At 44.2% G+C, this 18,748-nt stretch overlaps 1 protein-coding gene across 1 annotated transcript; it reads left to right on the plus strand.

The window, feature by feature from the left end:
* Nucleotides 1-63: 63 nt before the first annotated feature.
* Nucleotides 64-18,619, plus strand: Tcfl5 (transcription factor like 5). Its single transcript, XM_055596213.1, has 6 exons — nt 64-601; nt 1,455-1,638; nt 2,097-2,259; nt 3,817-4,063; nt 7,276-7,417; nt 18,015-18,619. Exons 1-6 carry the CDS (start codon nt 132-134, stop codon nt 18,135-18,137), a joined length of 1,329 nt encoding a protein of 442 aa, XP_055452188.1. The 5' UTR covers nt 64-131; the 3' UTR covers nt 18,138-18,619.
* The last annotated feature ends 129 nt before the right edge of the window (nt 18,620-18,748 follow it).

The raw sequence follows: 18,748 nt of genomic DNA on the forward strand, positions 1-18,748 counted from the left end.
GGCCGCGGGAGCCGCCGCCTGAGGCGGGCGCGACGGGCGGCGAGGCGGGCCCCGAGGGCGCGGGCGGCGGGGACGCGGCGCTGGGAGAGCCGGGGCTGAGCTTCACGACCACCGACCTGAGCCTAGTGGAGATGACGGAAGTGGAGTACACGCAGCTGCAGCACATCCTCTACTCGCACATGGAGGCGGCGGACGGCGAGCTCGAGGCGCGCCTGGGCTCCGCGCTGCTGGCCGGCCCTGGCGCGGGCTCGGGCGCGGCGGGCTCGCTGGCGCCGGCGCCGCCCGTGTACCCAGTGCTGTGCCCGCCGCTGGCGGCCGACGCGCCGTGCCTGGGCCACGTCGACTTCCAGGAGCTGCGTATGATGTTGCTGGGCGAGGCGGGCGCAGCCGAGAAGACGCCTGGCGGTGCGGACGGGACGCGGACGCGGGCGGACGGCGCGGCCAAGGAGGGCGCGGGCGGCGCGGGGCCCGACGGTGCGTCCGAGGCCCGGGCCAAGCCGACCGTACGCGTCCGCCTGGAGGACCGCTTCAACAGTATGCCGGCCGAGCCGCCTGCGCCGCGCGGTGCTGAGCCCGCCGAGTCGGGCGTGGCGCTCAACAAGTGCGTGCGGGGCGCAGGCGCGGGGGCATCGGGGAGGAGGGGCCTGATCACAGAGCTGGTGCAGCCTAAGGGGGTTATTCTGGGCACCTGCTGGGTCTGGGTGGATACCTGAAGCAGGGCCACCTGTTGGGTCTAGGAGGATTCCTGGAAGGGGTCAGCAGGGCTACTCGCCTTGTCTGCGAGGACAGGGCCTTGGACTTGTGAGGGTCAGTGTAGTCTGGGTTGTAGGAAATGGGTCTAATGCTCGCCTGCACTGACTTGCTGAGGTTGAACTGGAAGGTGCACACTTTGCAAGTGCTAGGTGGCAATTCTAAGGAGTACTTTGGAGCTTGTGAACCTTCGGTCTGTCTCTGCACCCCAACAAGGAGAGGAAGAGTTCTGCGGACTGTTCCTTTGCTCCTCTGTGCCATGGGAAGCTGCTCTGGCCTCCAGTGCAGACTTGGGATAGAGGCTTACAGATGTGGACGTGTGGGGGAGGGGAGGATGAGTTTTAAGATTAAGCTGAAACCTGTGGCAGATCCTGGCCCACTTAGTGTCCTCCCGGTAGCTGCTGAAGACACTGACTCCGCAGTTTTCCACTCACCCAGGCTCTGACTGTCCTGGTCTTGCTTCATCCTTGCCCGGTTTTGAGGATGACAGAGGTCGGTGTCAGGGAGTGCTGCAGGCAGGGAGGAGGCAAGTGGACTTCACCAGCACCACTGGCCAGCGGATCATTCGGCCATGTCCAGAACCACTTGAGAAGCAGGGCAGAAGCTAGCATGACCTGTTAGTGGTGGAATGGGTGATGGCAGTGTTTTGGGAGCCTCTCTGCCACCTATTCCTCAGGCTTCTGGGTTTTCTTTTGTCTTGGCAGTTTGGTAACTCTTATTCGACATCCATCTGAATTAATGAATGTTCCTCTTCACCAGCAACAAAACAAATGTACGACCTTAGTGAAAAATAAAACTGCTGCTGCTACTACTGCTTTGCAGTTCACCTACCCGCTGTTTACAAGTGCCTGCTCCACTGGTGGGAATGCCAGCCTTGCACAGACACAGGTAAAGCTTTTTTCCTTGGTGCTAAATGCAGAGCTCGTCATTTAGTGTGGTCTTGTCTCAGGATTTTTTTCTTCTTTTAAAATAGAACTTGGTGATCTTTTTAAGTGGAAATAGTTTTATTGTTAAAAGCTATCAAGAAACCTAGCAAAAGGGCTGGAGAGATGACTCAGTGATTAAGAATGCATACTGTATAGGGTCCTAATATAGGACCCTAGGTTGGTTCCCATCTCACGGATGCCTGTTAATTTCAGCTTTAGGGGGACATCTCTGGCATCCAGAATACCCCCAGTCATGTGTACAAACACACACATATACACATTTAAAATGTTTTTTTTTAAAAAAATGAAAGTTTTTCAGAAGGGTTGAACATAATTCTGTTGAGTGCATTTTACTTGTGCTATAAAGAGCTGACTAAGGTTACCTATTGATAAAATTCCTGTTACTTGATTTTTTTCCAGAGTTCTAGTAACTCATGTTCTATACTGGAAGCTGCCAAGCACCAGGATATTGGACTGCCCAGAGCATTTTCTTTCTGTTACCAGCAAGAGATTGAGTCTACCAAACAGACAGGAGGTAGTAGAAACAAAGCCTTACCAGAGCAGGTTTGGATTAAAGTGGGAGGTAAGTGTATTCTTGATAAAGCTGTAGCTACAGGGTATTTAGGCTTTGGTGGGTGGAGACGGGAGAGGTCCTTTATTCACACAGATAAGAAATTTTATGGGTTTACCCTATACTCCTCATCCTCAGTAATCTCTTTGAACTCTTCCAAGTTTTGAACATCAGAGTTGACCCAAATTTGGACACTTTGAATTTGGGAGCTTTTTCTTAATAGTAAAATGACAACAGACTTACATCTTCAGTGCCTTAGCCACAGAAAGCACTTTGTAGCTTTATTTTGTTTCTTTGTTTTGCTTTTCAAAGGCAGGGTTTCTCTATGTATCTCTAGCTGTCCTGGAAACCGCTCTGTGAGTCAGGCTAGCCTCAAAGTCTGAGGTCCACCTTCCCCTGCCTCTTCAGTATTGGGCTTAAAGATGTGTGCCACCACTGCCTAGATGTGGGGGTTTTTTTTGTTTGTTTGTTTTTCTTTTATTTCATACTTTGAAGGTGGCGATGGAATCTGAAATCAGCTGAAAGCTTGAAAGAGATAGAAATAACACTGCCATGACAGTCGCAGGGCTTAGCAGAGACCACTGGGTGCTCAGAAGGTCTGGGGTGTAAAGCATAGAGATAAGCACTAAGATAGGCCTTGTGCCTACTACTAAGGTCAGGGAAGAAAACACCAGAAATTCTGAATTCCTTTCTCTGACTCTCTTTAAATATTATCCAGGATTAGTGTTGAGGACTCTTGGAGTTTGTGACTTTTTGTCTGATTGAATTTGACTTATGTACACAAAAAAGTGTAAACACTGTGGGGTTCTTTCTGTTTTTGTTTTGCTTTTTTGTGCAATCACTTTAGCATAGAACATACTTACCTGTAAACCACTTCAAATTTTGTTCTCATGAGGTAAAGTATCCGTTTTCATGTTATACCAGTTAGATATGAAGAAAATATTTTTGGTAAAAATATTTAAAACATTTTTTTATCCTAAATTCTAGAAAAAAGAAAGCAAGTCTTAGTTTCTGTATTCATGGGTGATGACAGCTGTTGATTAAAAAGAAAGAGTTGGGATTTAGTTCAGTGGTAGAGCACTTCAGGCCCTAAGGGCCACTCTTAGCTCCAAAGGAAAAGAGGGAAGAAGTGACCTAGTTGTATTGCTTGCATAGCACACAAAAGGGGTGTTTTCATCAGGTTTTCCAGTGTGCTGTAGGACTAGAGTTCAGTGTTCAGTGCCCAGAGCTGTCATTACAGCTCCTTGTTTAATTCCTACTTGATAGTGTTAGAGTATTGGGTTAACATGCAAAACGTGTGTGTGCATGGGTGAGCACACATACAGTCAAAACAGGAAAAAAAAAACAAAACAATGAACAACATATTGGTGCATACCTGTAGTCCCAGCACTTAGAGGATCAGGGATTCACAGACATCCTCAGCTACTTCACAAGTTACGGCAATATGGGCTTCATGAGACTGTCAGAAAAAATAAACCCAAACAAGATGTCAAACAAAGATACTCAACAATAGTGAGGATAAATTAAAACTAAAAAACTAAATGACCGTTTTTTTCTTCTTTTGCAAAGAAGAAGCGCTATGTAAACAAGCAATCAATAAGAGGAACAGGAGTAGAACCCGCCAGTTGGACACAAGTGTGGAGCGAAGAGCCCTTGGAGAGATTCAGAATGTGGGCGAAGGCTCTACAGCTTCACAGGGCACCTGGCAGTCTTCAGAGTCCTCACAGTCAAACCTGGGGGAGCAGACACAGAGTGGACCCCAGGGAGGAAGGTCTCAGCGTCGGGAGAGGCATAACCGAATGGAAAGAGATAGAAGGTAATACAGTGATGGACCATCGGCTCCATCCATACAGTTGTCCTAGGTGTGCTGAGTTTTTGTATGATAATCTACCCTCTTGTCTGGAGGGAGGCTTAGGAGTCCTCAAGACTCTGTGATCTCTGGTGAACTCATGCTCTAACTGACTGTAGTGGTGGAATACTAGGAAAAGGATCAGAAGTGTGTGGGAAGAGCCAGGGAGCACATTCCCAGGAGTCTTCTCCCAGAAGATTATGTAGGACCTCCTAATTGATTGCTCTGTTGGTGTATTCCTGGGTCACTGATGAGGTCATCAGGAGGGCTCATCAGAGACTCGGAGACTATGTTGGTGCTCATCACATGACGGTCCCCGTCAGGCAACACTCTTAATACAAGGCTCCCAGTATGAGCCATGTTGATTGAACAATTGATGTCCTGTTCCAAGCCTAAGCCCAAGTTCCCAGACACTAGTGGAAGGCCAGCCCTGTCAGCAAGCTCTTAAGGAGAGTATTGGGCCTTCACCTTTACTGCACGGTAGGTGGTGTAGCTTTTTGCTGTGTTTGGGGAAGTCAGGTGTGATGGTACAGATTTGTAATTGCAGTATTCAGGAGGCACAGGTAGGAGGATTACCTCAAGTTTGAGGACAGTCTGGCATAGATAGTGAATTCTAGGCTAGCTTTGAAGAGTAAGACCCTGTGTCAAAAGAAAGAGAAAGAGAAAGAAAACAATGTTGGGAAAGAGAAGGTTAAAATTGTTATTGAAGTGAGTTTACCTGTGGATTTTATTTGTGCTTCTCTAGGTAGTATAAAAGGTTGTTAATCTTTCTTTGTTGATGTTGGGGGTTTTTTGGGTTTGGGTTTGCTTTTTTAGATCTGTTTGGGTTTTTTTGTTTTTGTTTTAGGTTTGTTTGGTTTGGTTTGGTTTGGTTTGGTTTGGTTTGGTTTGGTTTGGTTTGGTTTGGTTTGGTTTTTCGAGACAGGATTTCTCTATGTAGCCCTGGCTTTCCTGGAACTCACTCTGTAGACCAGGCTGGCCTCAAACTCAGAGATCTGCCTGCCTCTGCCTCCCAAGTGCTGGGATTCAAGGCATGTACCACCACTGCCCCTGCTGAAGTCGGTTTTTATTGTGATGTTTAATAATAATTAATTTGGTTACCTACGAGTATTTTATGTCTGTTTTCAGGTCAGGAATAGTAGCATTTAACTTATTTTCATTTTATGTACATTGGTGTTTTACTTGCATGTGTGTCTATCAGATTCCCAGGAACAGGAGTTACAGACAGTTCTGAGCTGTAAAAGTAACTTTTATTCTCCTGGTTCAGTTGTTGTCTTGGAGGCTTATTGCTTCCTTCTGCTAATCTAGGCCTAGTCCTGGAAGCTTCTAGCCTCTGTACAGTCTAACCTAGACCTAGAATGTTTTCAGCCTCTGAAAATTACTGCTTAATAAAGTAACGTTTTTCTGCTTTTACTGAGCTCTGGGCTGGCTGGTTCAATTCTGGCTCATACACCTCTCCCAGCTGACTTACTTTATCTGGCTTCTCTCCTGTCTCTCTGCAACATGTCTCTGTAAAACTCTCCCGGTAAAACTGCCATTTGCGTCCTGGACATTGAACCCGGGTCCTATGGAAGAGCAGCCAACCACTGAGCTTTCTCTCTCTCTCTTGTATTTATTAAATTGTTTTATGTGTAAGTGTCTTGCCTACATGTATGCATGTGCACCATGTATGTGTCTGGTGACTACTACAGTCAGAAGATCCCTGGAACTGGAGTTACAGATGGTTGGAGCCACCATGTGGGTGCTAGTGATTGAACTTGGGTCCTCTGCAAGAGCAAAATATACTCTTAACTGCTGAGCCATCTCTCCAACCCCATTGTGTTCTCTTTTTTGAGGTAGGGTTTCCTTCTGTAGCACAGGCATTTTTCTTATTAAACCTATATACAAGTCATGTCTTGTTTTGTTTTGTGTTTTGTTTTTTTTTTTGTTTGTTTTTTTGTTTTTGTTTTTTTTTTTTTGAGAGAGGGTTTTTCTGTGTAGCTTTGGATGTCCTGGACTCGCTTTGTAGACCAGGTTGGTCTTGAACTCACAGAAATCCTTCTGCCTCTGCTTCTTTGAGTGCTGGGATTACAGGTGTGTGCCACTGCCCGGCTACAGTCATGTTAAAGCTAAGGGACTTCCCTTAGCCCACTGTGAATAGTGAAGCGAGTACTGCTCACCCTGATGTATGTTTAATGACCACGTATGTGGTAGCTGTTCTGTGGAATTTTTGACAGCACCTAGTTTAATGGATTCTAGTGAATTCTGTGCTTCGTGAGCTTCTCATCTATAGGTTAGAACTACCTTAGCTCATAGGAAAGGAGTTGGATTTCTTCACTGGAAGTCAGAGGACATCCAGTAAGTGCCAGCTTCCATTTGACTTTAGGTATGTGAGTGTGAAAATGCGGAGAGTGGACTCTACTCTGTAGCTGTCTGTGTCAGCACAGTGAGGGTTCTGCCTATTAGTGGGTGTGATAGGTAAAGCCTAAAACAGTGTGTGAGAATCCTCTCAAATATTTTTTTCAGTGATGGTGATGGAAGACAAGCATTCTACCACTGAGCTTCCTTCCTGACCCTAGCTCTAAATTCTCTAAAAACAAAGACAAGTTTATTTTTATGAGACAGGGTCTGATTATATAGCTCAGGCTATCCTTGAATTTATGACTCTTCTGCCTTACTCTCTGAGGTGCTGTATTAGAGGTGTGTACCATCATGCCCCATTCATTCTGAAAGCTATGCATGTACCTGTGTACATATTTCTGTACATGGTAAACAAGTCATGATTCCTGAATAACAGTGTGTGGCTGGGTGTTGGGCTCCTCTGAGTTCAGTGCCCAGCAGAGCAAGAAAAAAGAGAGAAAACAATGAGAAAAGTATTTACCTAGAAAAAGTGCCCAGTAAATTTTCCTCCTGAATTCAGGAATTTGCAGTCATCCTGATATAGAGAGCTGGGCCATGAGAAAGAAGTCAATACAGAAAGTGTAGACTGGAGACTACAGGGCGCTGCAGGTACTCTAGTGACCATGAGCAGCAGTGGCCTCTGTAGACCACTGGCTCACCTGAGGCTTATAGGTGGGGCACACCTCATGGCCTTCAGAGGCCAGTTCCGTGCAGTCTGCTTTCTTTGAGTGAACGATGAACTCTGTTGCTCCTGCACTTCACCAGCTGCTCTGTGTGATGACTGTGGGTTTTGACTGCAGGCGCAGAATCCGCATTTGCTGTGATGAGCTGAATCTCTTAGTTCCATTCTGCAATGCAGAGACAGATAAAGCAACAACACTTCAGTGGACCACAGCATTCCTGAAGTACATTCAGGAAAGACATGGGGATTCTCTTAAAAAGGTGAGTATTCATGAAGTGGACTTCAGTATTCCTGAGTGTGCTCAGTGAAGGTGGGGATTCTCTTGATGTGGTGATTGAGCAGGTGGACAGTACTTGAGCATTCTCTGTTGTAGTTGTCAGTGTTGCCTCTGATACCTCTTCCTAGACTGCCCTGGGTGTTCTGGACTCCAAGGACAGATAAGTCCAGTATGAAGGGAGTTCTATGTGTCCATGTCACTTACTGAAATCATAGTCATAGCCCAGATTTGCTTATGAACTTAGGATTGTCAAGTGTCAACTGTCAGATACCAAATTGAGCACCTGTTATGTGAGTCTATTATGTTGGGTCTGATAAGCATTAAGGACGTGATTTTTTTCTTCTCAGAACTTGATAAGGACAGCAGATAGAGTTTAGTGGTAGAGTACTTGCCTAGTACTTGCCCTGGGGGTGAGGGGTGTAGATTATTAGATTTTTGTGGTGTGTGTGACCAGGCCAAGCTGAGCCTTTGATGCCCACACCCTCTGGTTCGTTGGGGACGGCTGGCTCAGTTCCTGTCTTTCCTTCCACACGTGGGCTGTAATTGTTGGCTGGCCCTCCAGGTTCTACCAGGACTGATGAATGGTTTGGGAGTTGGCTTATGGTGGAAGGAAGGGAGCAACTGTGCTTTGGTTCTGTATTGTACTTGGGAGACCTCAGTGCCAGATTTTGGCTTCAGAATTCTGGTGTTCATGGTTAGTGGCCTTTGTCCTTCAAGGATAATAAGGCTTTAGAGAAATAAGTGAAGCCCTGGTATATTAGGGTTTTCCAGAGGAACAATTTACAGAAAGAAAAGGAGATTTATTAAAATGGCTCACAGGCTGTGGTCCAGCTAATCCAACAATAGCTGTCTACCAATGGAAGGCCTGAGAATCTTCTGTATACACTGGAATCCAAAAGAAGTAAGCTCTAATGCCAGTGAAGAAATGAAATTGCCAGCCAGAGCAAGCAGGCAAAGAGCAAACTTCGATCTTTCATGTCCTTTATATAGGCTGCCAGCAGAAGGTGTATCCCACATTAAAGGTGGATCATCCCACCTCAAAATTTTTCAGATTAAAAGTGGGTCTTCCCACTTGGAATGATTTAATTAAAAAAAAAAAAAATTCTTCACAGGAGTACCCAGCTGCTTGTGTTTTAGTTCATTCCAGATGTCAAGTTGACAACCAAGAACAGCCATCACAAGTCCACCCCTTGTCAGTTTGACACGCAATCATATCTCCTTATGTTGTGATTAATTCTCAAATGAAAATAATAACCAGGTTATACCTAACATGACATAACTATCCCCCAAGTACAATTGCAAAAATATTATATTTAACCATGTCATAATTATGCCTAACATCATATAACTTCCTCATACAACCACAAATACATTATAAATTTAGAATTGGTGGTAATGTCCTTTGACAGAATCCTTTTAGTATTTCAAACTTAAATATGATAACCACTGATATTCCCTTAATTGATGTTATATTACATAATAAATCAAGGAAAGGAAATATGTCTGTACAAACACATTCTCAACAAAATATGACAAAAATACCCGTGTCAGTTATAATTCTTGTTTCTGCAGTTGGTTACATGACCATAGCTGGTATTTATAACTGTCTTCCTCTACTACCCATTCTGTATTTCCTCCAGTATACAGTTAGCCTTGTAAAAGGCTATAAGTCCTTCTGGGAATGACTGAAGAAAGGCTAATAGTAAAACTCAGGTATTTTATCAAGGACCTTCAGCAGGGGAATGTGGCCATCCTTCATTCAAGAGGTTCTGGGTCTGCAAACTGACTCATGTCTAGAAATTGGTTCATGGGCCAAGATTCTCTCTTGCCACAATCCAGTGTAGCCCTTTATTGATTTGAAAAATTTTCCTCTTACATATGTCAAAAAAGATGCAGTACGCTTCTTACCTATGTCATGCCTAGAAACACTATGATTGATTAGCCAGTACTACAGGCCTGTGCTGACCATTACAAGCCAGGCCATTATGGATATTGCTGTGTCCATGCTGCTCATTATGATAACTATGATTACCTTGCCTTTGGTGATTCAGTGCTGCCACCTGGCCCCTGTTATTTCAGGCCTCAAAATCATTGCATTTAACTTATCCAGCTGAGTATCAGTATCTCCAATGCTAAGGTCTGGCTAAGGTACTGGTGCCCCTCTCACTATTTTGCATTAGTGAAGGGCATGTCTTCTGGGCCTTCCAATGTGGAGAATTAGATTTTACACAACACACCCTCCCAGCATTGCAATTTCCCTGAGCCTTAAAATCCTTTCATCAACAGTAAGCCAAGGGATACCACACATCTCTAAGTCCATGTCAGCAGGCCATCTTTTGACAAACGCTTCAGCCAACCATTCAAACAAACTTTTGACCCCCCCCTTTTTTTTTTAACTGTGAGCTTTCATAGTAAACCTAGAATCTTCACTCAGAGGGCCCATATCAATAGACTCAGCCTGATTCAGTTTTATGTTCCTTCCACCATTATCCCACATCCTTAAAATCCATTCCCACACATATTTTCCAGACTTCTGCTTGAATGAACGAGCAAACTCATAAGCTCTTAGTACTGCATCCCGCCTCCATGTGGGCTACTCTCTGTCTCTCCTCCCGGAGCCTGCTTAGCCTTAAGTCTGCTTACAGGTCTAGAGGCAGCTACTGGCGGGCCCTGAGTGACATCAGTATTGTCCTGCGTGGCATTTCCTCCAGAGAAAGTCATTGCTGCTTTAGCATACAATGAAGGATTAATCTCCTCAGTCAAAGGTAGAAAAGGCAATCTCTCAGGGAGTGGAGGTGTGAGTTTATCTTCTGAGGCCCGTGGAGAGACAAATTCCTCAAGTGAGATAACCCCTGAGAATCTGAGGGTCAAAGTTCTCAGCTTTAATAGCATCCTTCCACACATCCCTATCCCAAGTTACAGGATCCCATTCTTTACCAATTAATCTCTTTAATCTCTGACACCCTCTGAGGCTGGGACTTGACTTTTTACTGTAATTCAGCCAACCTTATAATGAGTGCTTCAATTTGATATTCTGCAGCTTGACCAACTCTGTGGCTGCTGGAGAGAAGAGTCTCTTCCAGGACACACTTAGAAACCTTTAGACTGTATGTGTGCACATGGAGCTATTCAGTTTTTATCGCTAAGTTTATTGTTGTCCTCCACCATATTCTGAGATGTTAGAAGTTTGTTAATTTTATCACAAAGCTCATTGTTTTTCTTTTTTCAGTTTGTCCAGAGATACTAGGGTCAACCAACCAGCACCATCATTTCCCTTATTTGTCCACAAATTGTCAGAAGTTTTATAGACAGAGTCACCATTGTCTCTCACCATTGGTGAATCAGGATAATCAAATGCATTGTCTCCTTAAGATTGTAAAATAGTTCACACCATGGGCTTTCAGTACTCTCTGAGCTCCCAGGAGAGGATTCAATAACTATAGGTGTTGGCCAATTAAAAAGCCTGTTCCAGATACTTAAGAAATTCACCCTTATACTTCTGTTGCTCTAGAATCACTCTTGGTACCACAATCTGAATTAGTCAGGGTATTCTAGAGGAACAAACTTATAGAATAAATGAATATATATGATTCATTAGAATATATATGTGTGTGTGTGTGTGTGCGCGCACACATGACTCATTAGAATGGCTTACAGGCTGTGGTACAGCTAGTCCAACAGTGGCTTTCTGCCAACAGAAGGTCCAAAAATGAATGCAGTAATATTTCATTTTCTGAGGTCTCAGCTTGTCTTTAGTACACACTGGAATCCCGAAGAAGTAGGTTGTAATGTCAGTGAAGAAATGGACTTGCCAACAAGAATGAGTGCAAGCAGGCAAAGAGATCAAGCTTCTTTCTTCAATGTCCTTTTTGTGAGCAGCAAGCAGAAGGTGTGGCCCACATTAAAGGTGTATCTTCCCATCTCAAAAGATCCAGGTTAAAAGTAGGGCTACCCACTTCAAATGAATTAGTTAAGGAAAAAAGGAATCCCTCACAGGTGTGCCCAGCTGCTTGGGTTTACTTAATTCCAGATGTAATCAAGTTGATAATCAAAAAAGCCATCACACCCAGGTAATGCTTTTGCACCCATGTGCGGAGCCCAGCAGGAGTGTGCTGGAGAGTGCATTCAGGTGGTACAACAAACCTGGAGCCTTGACAAGGGCACCTGTGAGAAGCCTGCAGGGATCCAGCCACACTGAACTGGACCTTACAAGCCTTGTCTTTGTCCACCTCTGTCATCTGTGTCTGAGTGTCATTTACATCTGTGTAATGTATCGTTGTTGAGCTTTTCGTAAGTACCTGGAGTACACGTAGAGCAGTGCTGCTTAACTCTAATTGGATCTTTATGGCTATTGATAACATTATTTGCTAGAATAGACTGCTGCTCTGTCTTACAATAAAGCTTTACTATTTGTTAAAAAAGACTTATTAGTGTTTGGCTCTATGTACCTGTTTATGGTAATTTGTTGATAAAATCCAGTATAAAAAGTGTTTATAATTTTTGAAATAAAATCTTAAGAATATACTCAAAATATGAGGCTTTTAAAACTAAAGATTTTTATTTTCTTTCTGAAATTATATCATTTCCCCCTTACCTTTCCTTCCAAACCTTCCTATATATCCGTCCTTGCTCTCTTTCAAATTCATGGCTTCTGTTTTCATAATTGTTACATGCATATGTGTATGTATGTATGTATATATGTGTGTGTGTGTGTGTATAATATATAAATTCCTAAGTATAAATTACTTAATCTGTATAATGTCATTTGTATATATGTTTTCAGGTCTGACCATTTGTTATTGGATAACCAATTGATGTCCTTTTCCTGGAGAAGACCATATTTCTAGGCTATTCCTGAGACTTTGTCTCACCAAACTTGTAGATGGTTTCTGGATCAGATTATTGGGCCATCAGTGGCCTGAACATACTCAGGCTTTTATTATTTCCATAGTAATTTTCTACTTTATTTGCATGTATATTTTTATTTTTTTAAGATTCAGTAATGAGACTATTAAGTGTTTTTCCCCAAAGTTTTGTTAGTACCCATTTCACTCAGCAGATCTCTCCTAATGTAACAGGCACCCACTCCAGATTCTAGGGACCTAGTAGAGATGACAGCCCCTGCTAGGAGACAGGAAACACTGGACAGTGAGTGACGGTCAAGTTCTGCCATGGGGTAGAAACCCCTCTAGGGCCAGTAGGACTGTGGGGGATCCTTGGACTTTAGTCAGCACATGCGAGCTGAGGAGCTGCAGTTCCACAGGTTTTCAAGTAGGGTTGGCACATGTCATGGCTGAAGGTTGGAGGGAGCATAGGATTGGCAGCCCAGAGTTATGGGGGTCTTCCTGAGAACTAAAACCCCTGAAAAGATTTTGACTGGGAGATACACAGTGAGATCACATTTTATATCCATTACTTGCTACTGGGGATCTGGTAGGAGGCCTCAGCTGTAGCTCTGGAGACAGACTCAGTCAGAGGGCAGTGGAGGGAATAGCTCCAAGTCAGCATCGCTGTGATATACTGAGTGTGGGGCACAATGGGAAGGTGTAGGGATGGCTTGCTGCCCATCTTGGGCTGGGCATACTGAGTTTTCAGGTCTGGCCAGCCCCTAATGGAGATGCAGAAGTATTAGCAGATGAGAGTGTGATGCAGGTAGATGATCACTGCATTGCAGTGTTCTAGCAAGAATGTGTAGAACCAAAATGCCTGTGTGCCATCACCTAACCCTCAGATGATGTGTTGTTACTTTATCCAAGCACACATTTCATTAACTTTTTAAAAATTACATGTGTATGAATGCTTTGCCTGCATTTATGTCTGTGAACCATGTGTGAGCATGGTACCTATGGAGGCCAAAGAAAGACATTGGTTCCCCTGGAACTAGAGTTAAGCTGGTTGTGAATAGCCATGTTGGTACTGGGTCCTCTGGAGGAGCAGCCAGTGCTCTTAATAACTGAGCTTCCCCCGATCCTCACATTTTAGTCAAAATTACAGGCTTGGATCTTCAGCTAGAAAAATTTCTACATAGGCCTCTAAAAGACGGATCTCTACTCATATCAGCCCCACAAAGCAGTGTCTAATACCCAGTCTTACTGACACTTCTGTAAGGACTCTTTTTTTTTTTTTTTGGTTTTATTTGTTTTGTTTTCCAAGATAGGGTTTCTCTGTGTAGCCCTGGCTGTCCCAGAATTCTCTTTGTATACCTGCCTGACCTCAAACTTACAGAGATCCTCCTGCCTCTGCTTCCTGAGTACTGGGGTTAAAGGCATGAGCTGCCATGCCTGGCCTTTCTGTAAGGATTCTTAAAATTACCTCTGTTGGAGTTTTTGTTTTGCTCATCCTGTTTCTTCCTCTCACCCTACTATCCAGCCGTGGCTTATGTAGTTTGATTTTGCCCTTCAGTCTAAGCAACTACATCCTGACCATTGCTATTATAGTGGCATTGAGGTGTGAAGAGATCTGGCCAGCGGTCTGTGGAATGTCCCTCCTGAATTTGGGTAACTGGTGGTGATTTTTTTTTTAATTATAATTTCAGACATAGATATCATAAGAACCTGTCTATGCTTGGTCAGTGTCCCAGGATGCTTGTGTGTCTGAATAATTTGGTAGTGAATTACAGATAATCTTACATCTCAGTTTTCCAGGTTTGTCTTTTGTACAGTGTCTTACACAAACAGTACACTGTGGTCAAAATTGGCATGTGGAGCATTGGTGAGCATGTTACCTGGCACTGTTCATGTTTACATTTTGCTTCTTATCCCAGCAATGCCCATCTCCAAGTTATTTCCTTGGTCAGTATCCAGTCCAGGATCACTAGTAACATTTCATTGTGATGTGAAAGGCTGTTAGGATTTGTGGCTGTGAACTTCAGCAAAGTGTCCAAGGCTGCTCAACTCCTCTACCTTTCTCTTTAAAGACTTCTCATCTCATCACAGCACCTACTGCCGTATTATGGCTCATCTGCTGTGCCTTCCTCTTGTCACCAAGGGTCCTCTTTGCTATGAAGTCACACCCTTACTTGGTTACTCCCAGACCCTGTCCTGACACACAGGGCCTGACTCCAGGCCTTCTCCCCTAATTTAATAAAAAACTGCCATTTCTCCCAGAGTTCTGAGGACGTCTGGGTCCATTTGTCCCCTGCTAACACTGCTGTGTTCTTCACCCTTCTTACTGTTAGCTGGAAAGCACCCTATGTACCCTGTCAACTCTACCCTCCTTTCAGATCTCAGGCTTATTCCCAGAAGCCTTTAATTGCTGCTTCCACAGTGTTCAGCCAGAGAGGTGCCCAGGCAGGTCCTAGAGGCATCTGTCAGCTTTTTGCACCAGTTTCTAGGACATCACCTTCTAGGTCCACTCCTCTGGGCCTGTCTTTTCCTCAACTTCTTAATTATGGGGTAACCCTGACTCAGTCTGGGAGCCTGAACCAGAACAGCCAAGACAGGTGGAGTCTGCCCTTGGCTGTGCAGTATACCCTGTTCGGGTACACGGTGGTGTGCCTTCCTCTTAAGACCCCTACATCATCCTTTCTAGTCTAGACTCAGCCTTTTGCCCCCAGGGTAGGGAAGATACCCCTTACAAAGAGTGCACCCAGTTTTTTTTAGTGCCATCTTACTTGCAGAGGTTCTGAGGCCCTCATGGCAAGACTTTTGAGGGTCTGTGCCTACCATTGACAGCTGGTAGCCCTTGGCCTGTCTGCCTACCAGAATGCTGTGCCCCATGCTGATTTGCATAAACCATAAGCCATATTATGTATATGATGGAGAATGTCCATTTAACTGCATCCTTTATGATCTCGTCCAAGTACAGCTCCTGCTGCAAAACCGACCCACACCAGGTAAGTGTCATTCATGCAGCTTGTGGGTTGCCCAGCCTGGGTGCACTGGGGAGCTGAACCCTCTCTACCACTGACTTCACCAGATGCTGGGGTCCAATGTGGAGTTGATACAGCAGGTAATGAACACAGCTTCCCTGAGTAGAGGAAAGGCTGCCACCAGCATTGGATGGCCTCTGCAGTATGGATGAAGAACCCAACAACTAGAGCTTTTGCTGGGACTGACATGGGGCCATTTGTCATAGCACAGCCTATGCTTTAGGGGCCTTAGAGTTGGGAATGTAGCTTAATAACTGTAAGTTTCTAAATGTCCTCATGGGAGCATGGTTGGCACAGATGCAGCAGCAGGAAGCCAAGAAATAGTCACATCTCTCAAACATTCCTGGGGAAACTGCTGTTTGTTGTAGAATTTTCCCCCTTTAGAACATGCCACCAGAAGTATCTGTCAGCTACCCAGCAAGCACCTGTGGCTTGTGTATCACTGAGTGGCTAAAGCTATGTGGTGATCTGTTCTAAAAATAAAGTATCTTGCACAAAATATCCCTGTATTCCTTGTCCTGATCTGTGCCTGCCTTGCTCATTGGCTGTTCTGGACCCCTCCACGCTCCAGCTTCCTTGATTTATTCTGTATGCATTTAGTATTTTTTTTGTCATAGTTTACTTTTTATTACTTAAATACCCACCCTTCCTCTGTCCTTCTTGAATTAAAATTAATCTATTCCTAATGGGTTCATTTAAAGCAAACATTTCTTTTCTCTCTTCTTTTTGTTAGGGTTAGGAGACAAGACCTCATAGCTCATGTAGCCCTGGCTGGCCTCAGACTCTGTGTAGCTGAGGTTGACCCTGAAATTCGGGTCTTCCTGCCTCTCCTTCTCAAGTGCCAGAATTACAGGCATATGCCACCACACTCAATTCATGCTGGGGCCTGAACCCAGTGTGTGAGTACCCTCTCCACCTTCCTGTATTCCGAGTAGCCTTTAGTTGCTGTTCCCACAGTGTTAAGCTAGAGATGGGCCCAGGTAGGCCCTCAAGACATCCCTTGGCTCTCCACACTGGCTTCTAGGACATCACCCTCCTGGGGGGCAAAGAATGTGACTCAGTGGTAGAGCACTTGCAAGGCCCTGGGTTTGATTCCCAGTGCTGAAAAACAACAAAACAATGAGATACCACTGTCAATCAAATATCGGGAAAAGAAAGAAAATACCCAGTGTTAGGAGCGATCTGGAGGAATTCCAACACTTGTATGTATCCTGTTGGTGAAATGTGAAGTGCTATAGCCACTGGAGAAATGACAATTCTCAGAACAGAATTACCATATGACACAGCAATTCCACAAAGAGTATAAACCCAGGAGAATGAAAACAAACTCAAACTGACATTTGGCTCCGAGCATTCCCAGCAGTTGTGCTCGTCAACAGAGAGTGGACAAGCAGAATGTTTTGTGGACACCCACGGCTGTGTTCCACCATGAGAAGGATTGATGTTCTGGCACCTGCTGTGTGGACTTCCCTTGACAAGCTGAATGAGATAAGCATTGAAGAGGTCAGACTCAGAGATGGAAAACAATTGGTGTGTTTCAGGGCAGGCAGTGGGGTGCCATGATTAATGAGGACAGAGTTGCTGTTTGGAATGATAAACATTTTGGAAGAAGCTTCTGGTGATCGACAGTTCATGAATGTACTGTATGCCATGGAATTGTAAACTAGCAAGTGGTGAAAACACCAAAGTTTACTGTATATATTGACCAAAGTAGGAACATACAAACCTAGATTTCTGAGTCTAAAACACTAAACTTAAAAAAAAATTCTAAACGTACAAAAAATGGAGACTAGAACACTGAAGATCCACATCCTTGGGCCCAGCCTTAGACAGGGTTAGTTTACCATCCTCTCACTTTAGGGGTTAGAGCACTTCCTGCCATTTTCTCTCATTTGTAGATGGTCTTCCCAATGTCTGCCTCTGCACTCATAGGTCTGTATACTTGTGTATTTGAATTAAACCCAGATACTGGTCCCTTTCCTCTCAGAGACACTTAATCTTGTTGGAGTTACCACATTCTACATTTCACAAATTCATAGAAATGCTTAACTATTTCTTCCTGTGTCTTCTAGACTAGTCTTCCTGGATGTGTCCCTTTAACCCCACCATCCCAAATGCTTGGGCCATCAGACTTGGTAACACTGAGGCCAACCCTGTTTAGGAATCTGGCCTTGCCTAGCCTTTAGACCTAAGGCCTTTTAGAAGTCAGGGAGAGCTGGGTGAGTGAGCAGAAACTAGCAGCTAGCAGAGCGCTGCTATTGATCTCACTATGTGCAGAGCAACCTCAGGGACTGCACCTGGCCCTTGGCTGACCAAGGATCCTTTCCAGTGTGTGTGAAGGAATAGCCACCAACTTGGACATTTAACAAATGAATTAAAATGGTATCCTTTATGTTTTTTTTTGTTTGTTTTTTTTTTTTAACCACAAAATAAAATGTCCATTTTGGCAATGTGCTCAGACACTGAGAATTTATTGGAAAATCTAAAAAAAAAAAAAAAAAGTACACATACAGTGTAACTGCTACTGAGGGGAAAACTGAGATCCCTCTTTTCTCACCTCCTCACAAGGTGTATACATGTTTGTGATACCTTAGAAGATTGTACTTTGAGATAGTTTACATGGCTCCTAATTTTAGCCTCTTGTGCTTTTGAAACTAGTGGCATTCACATCTTTGAACTCAATGCATTAATGATCACTTCTTGACTTTAGGAATTTGAGAGCGTGTTTTGCGGTAAGACTGGCAGAAGGCTAAAGCTGACCAGACCCGAATCCCTGGTGACCTGCCCTGCACAGGGCAGTCTGCAGAGTAGCCCCGCCATGGAGATCAAGTGACTGGACTGACCCAGGACCTGGGAGAGAACCGCCGATCCTGTGGCATCATGCACATGCCTACCATCCCGGAGCTCGGCTCTGAGTCCTTGAGAGGGATGTGGCTCCAGTTGGTGGGGCTCGAGTAAGGACTTTGAGAGCACATTTTGTGAAAGTATTTATCTAAACAAAATACTTACCCACTAATGTCCGGATGACCATTTGAGGATGAAGACATCTTGATAATTAGTAATTATTCAATTACCTGTCCGACACCATCATGTGTTCTTAACATGATAACTTTAAAAAAATTAACATCCTTGGTAATTTCTTGGGTCTCAAGACTAAAGAAAACATTGCCGTTTACTTATTTTGTTTACATTTTAAATATCCCCCTTTAGCAATTGGAAGAAGGTAAATTGTTCTTAACTAGAAGAGGTTTGGAAACTTTATTTCATTTGTTCTGTCACCCCCTATTTCCAGTCTCATGGTATTCTGTATTGGAAAATGCAGTGTGCCATTTTAAAACTTTTTGCTAAGAATTTTCCAGAGACTTCTTTTAAAGCTCCTTTTGCCCATAAACATTTTCTCGGTAGATTGCTTCAATGTCCACATTTCCATATTGTGAGTCATTG

Source organism: Psammomys obesus, unplaced genomic scaffold (genome assembly GCF_907164565.1).
Source record: "Psammomys obesus unplaced genomic scaffold, mPsaObe1.curated_primary_1811, whole genome shotgun sequence".
Taxonomy (NCBI): Eukaryota; Metazoa; Chordata; class Mammalia; order Rodentia; family Muridae; genus Psammomys; species Psammomys obesus.

Bases quoted from the DNA above. Each gene is read 5' to 3' on its own strand.
- Tcfl5 (XM_055596213.1), top strand. From the start codon at position 132: ATGACGGAAGTGGAGTACACGCAGCTGCAGCACATCCTCTACTCGCAC. The intron at 602-1,454 runs GTGCGTGCGGGG...TTGTCTTGGCAG, and splicing joins TCGGGCGTGGCGCTCAACAA to TTTGGTAACTCTTATTCGAC. The intron at 1,639-2,096 runs GTAAAGCTTTTT...ATTTTTTTCCAG, and splicing joins CCAGCCTTGCACAGACACAG to AGTTCTAGTAACTCATGTTC.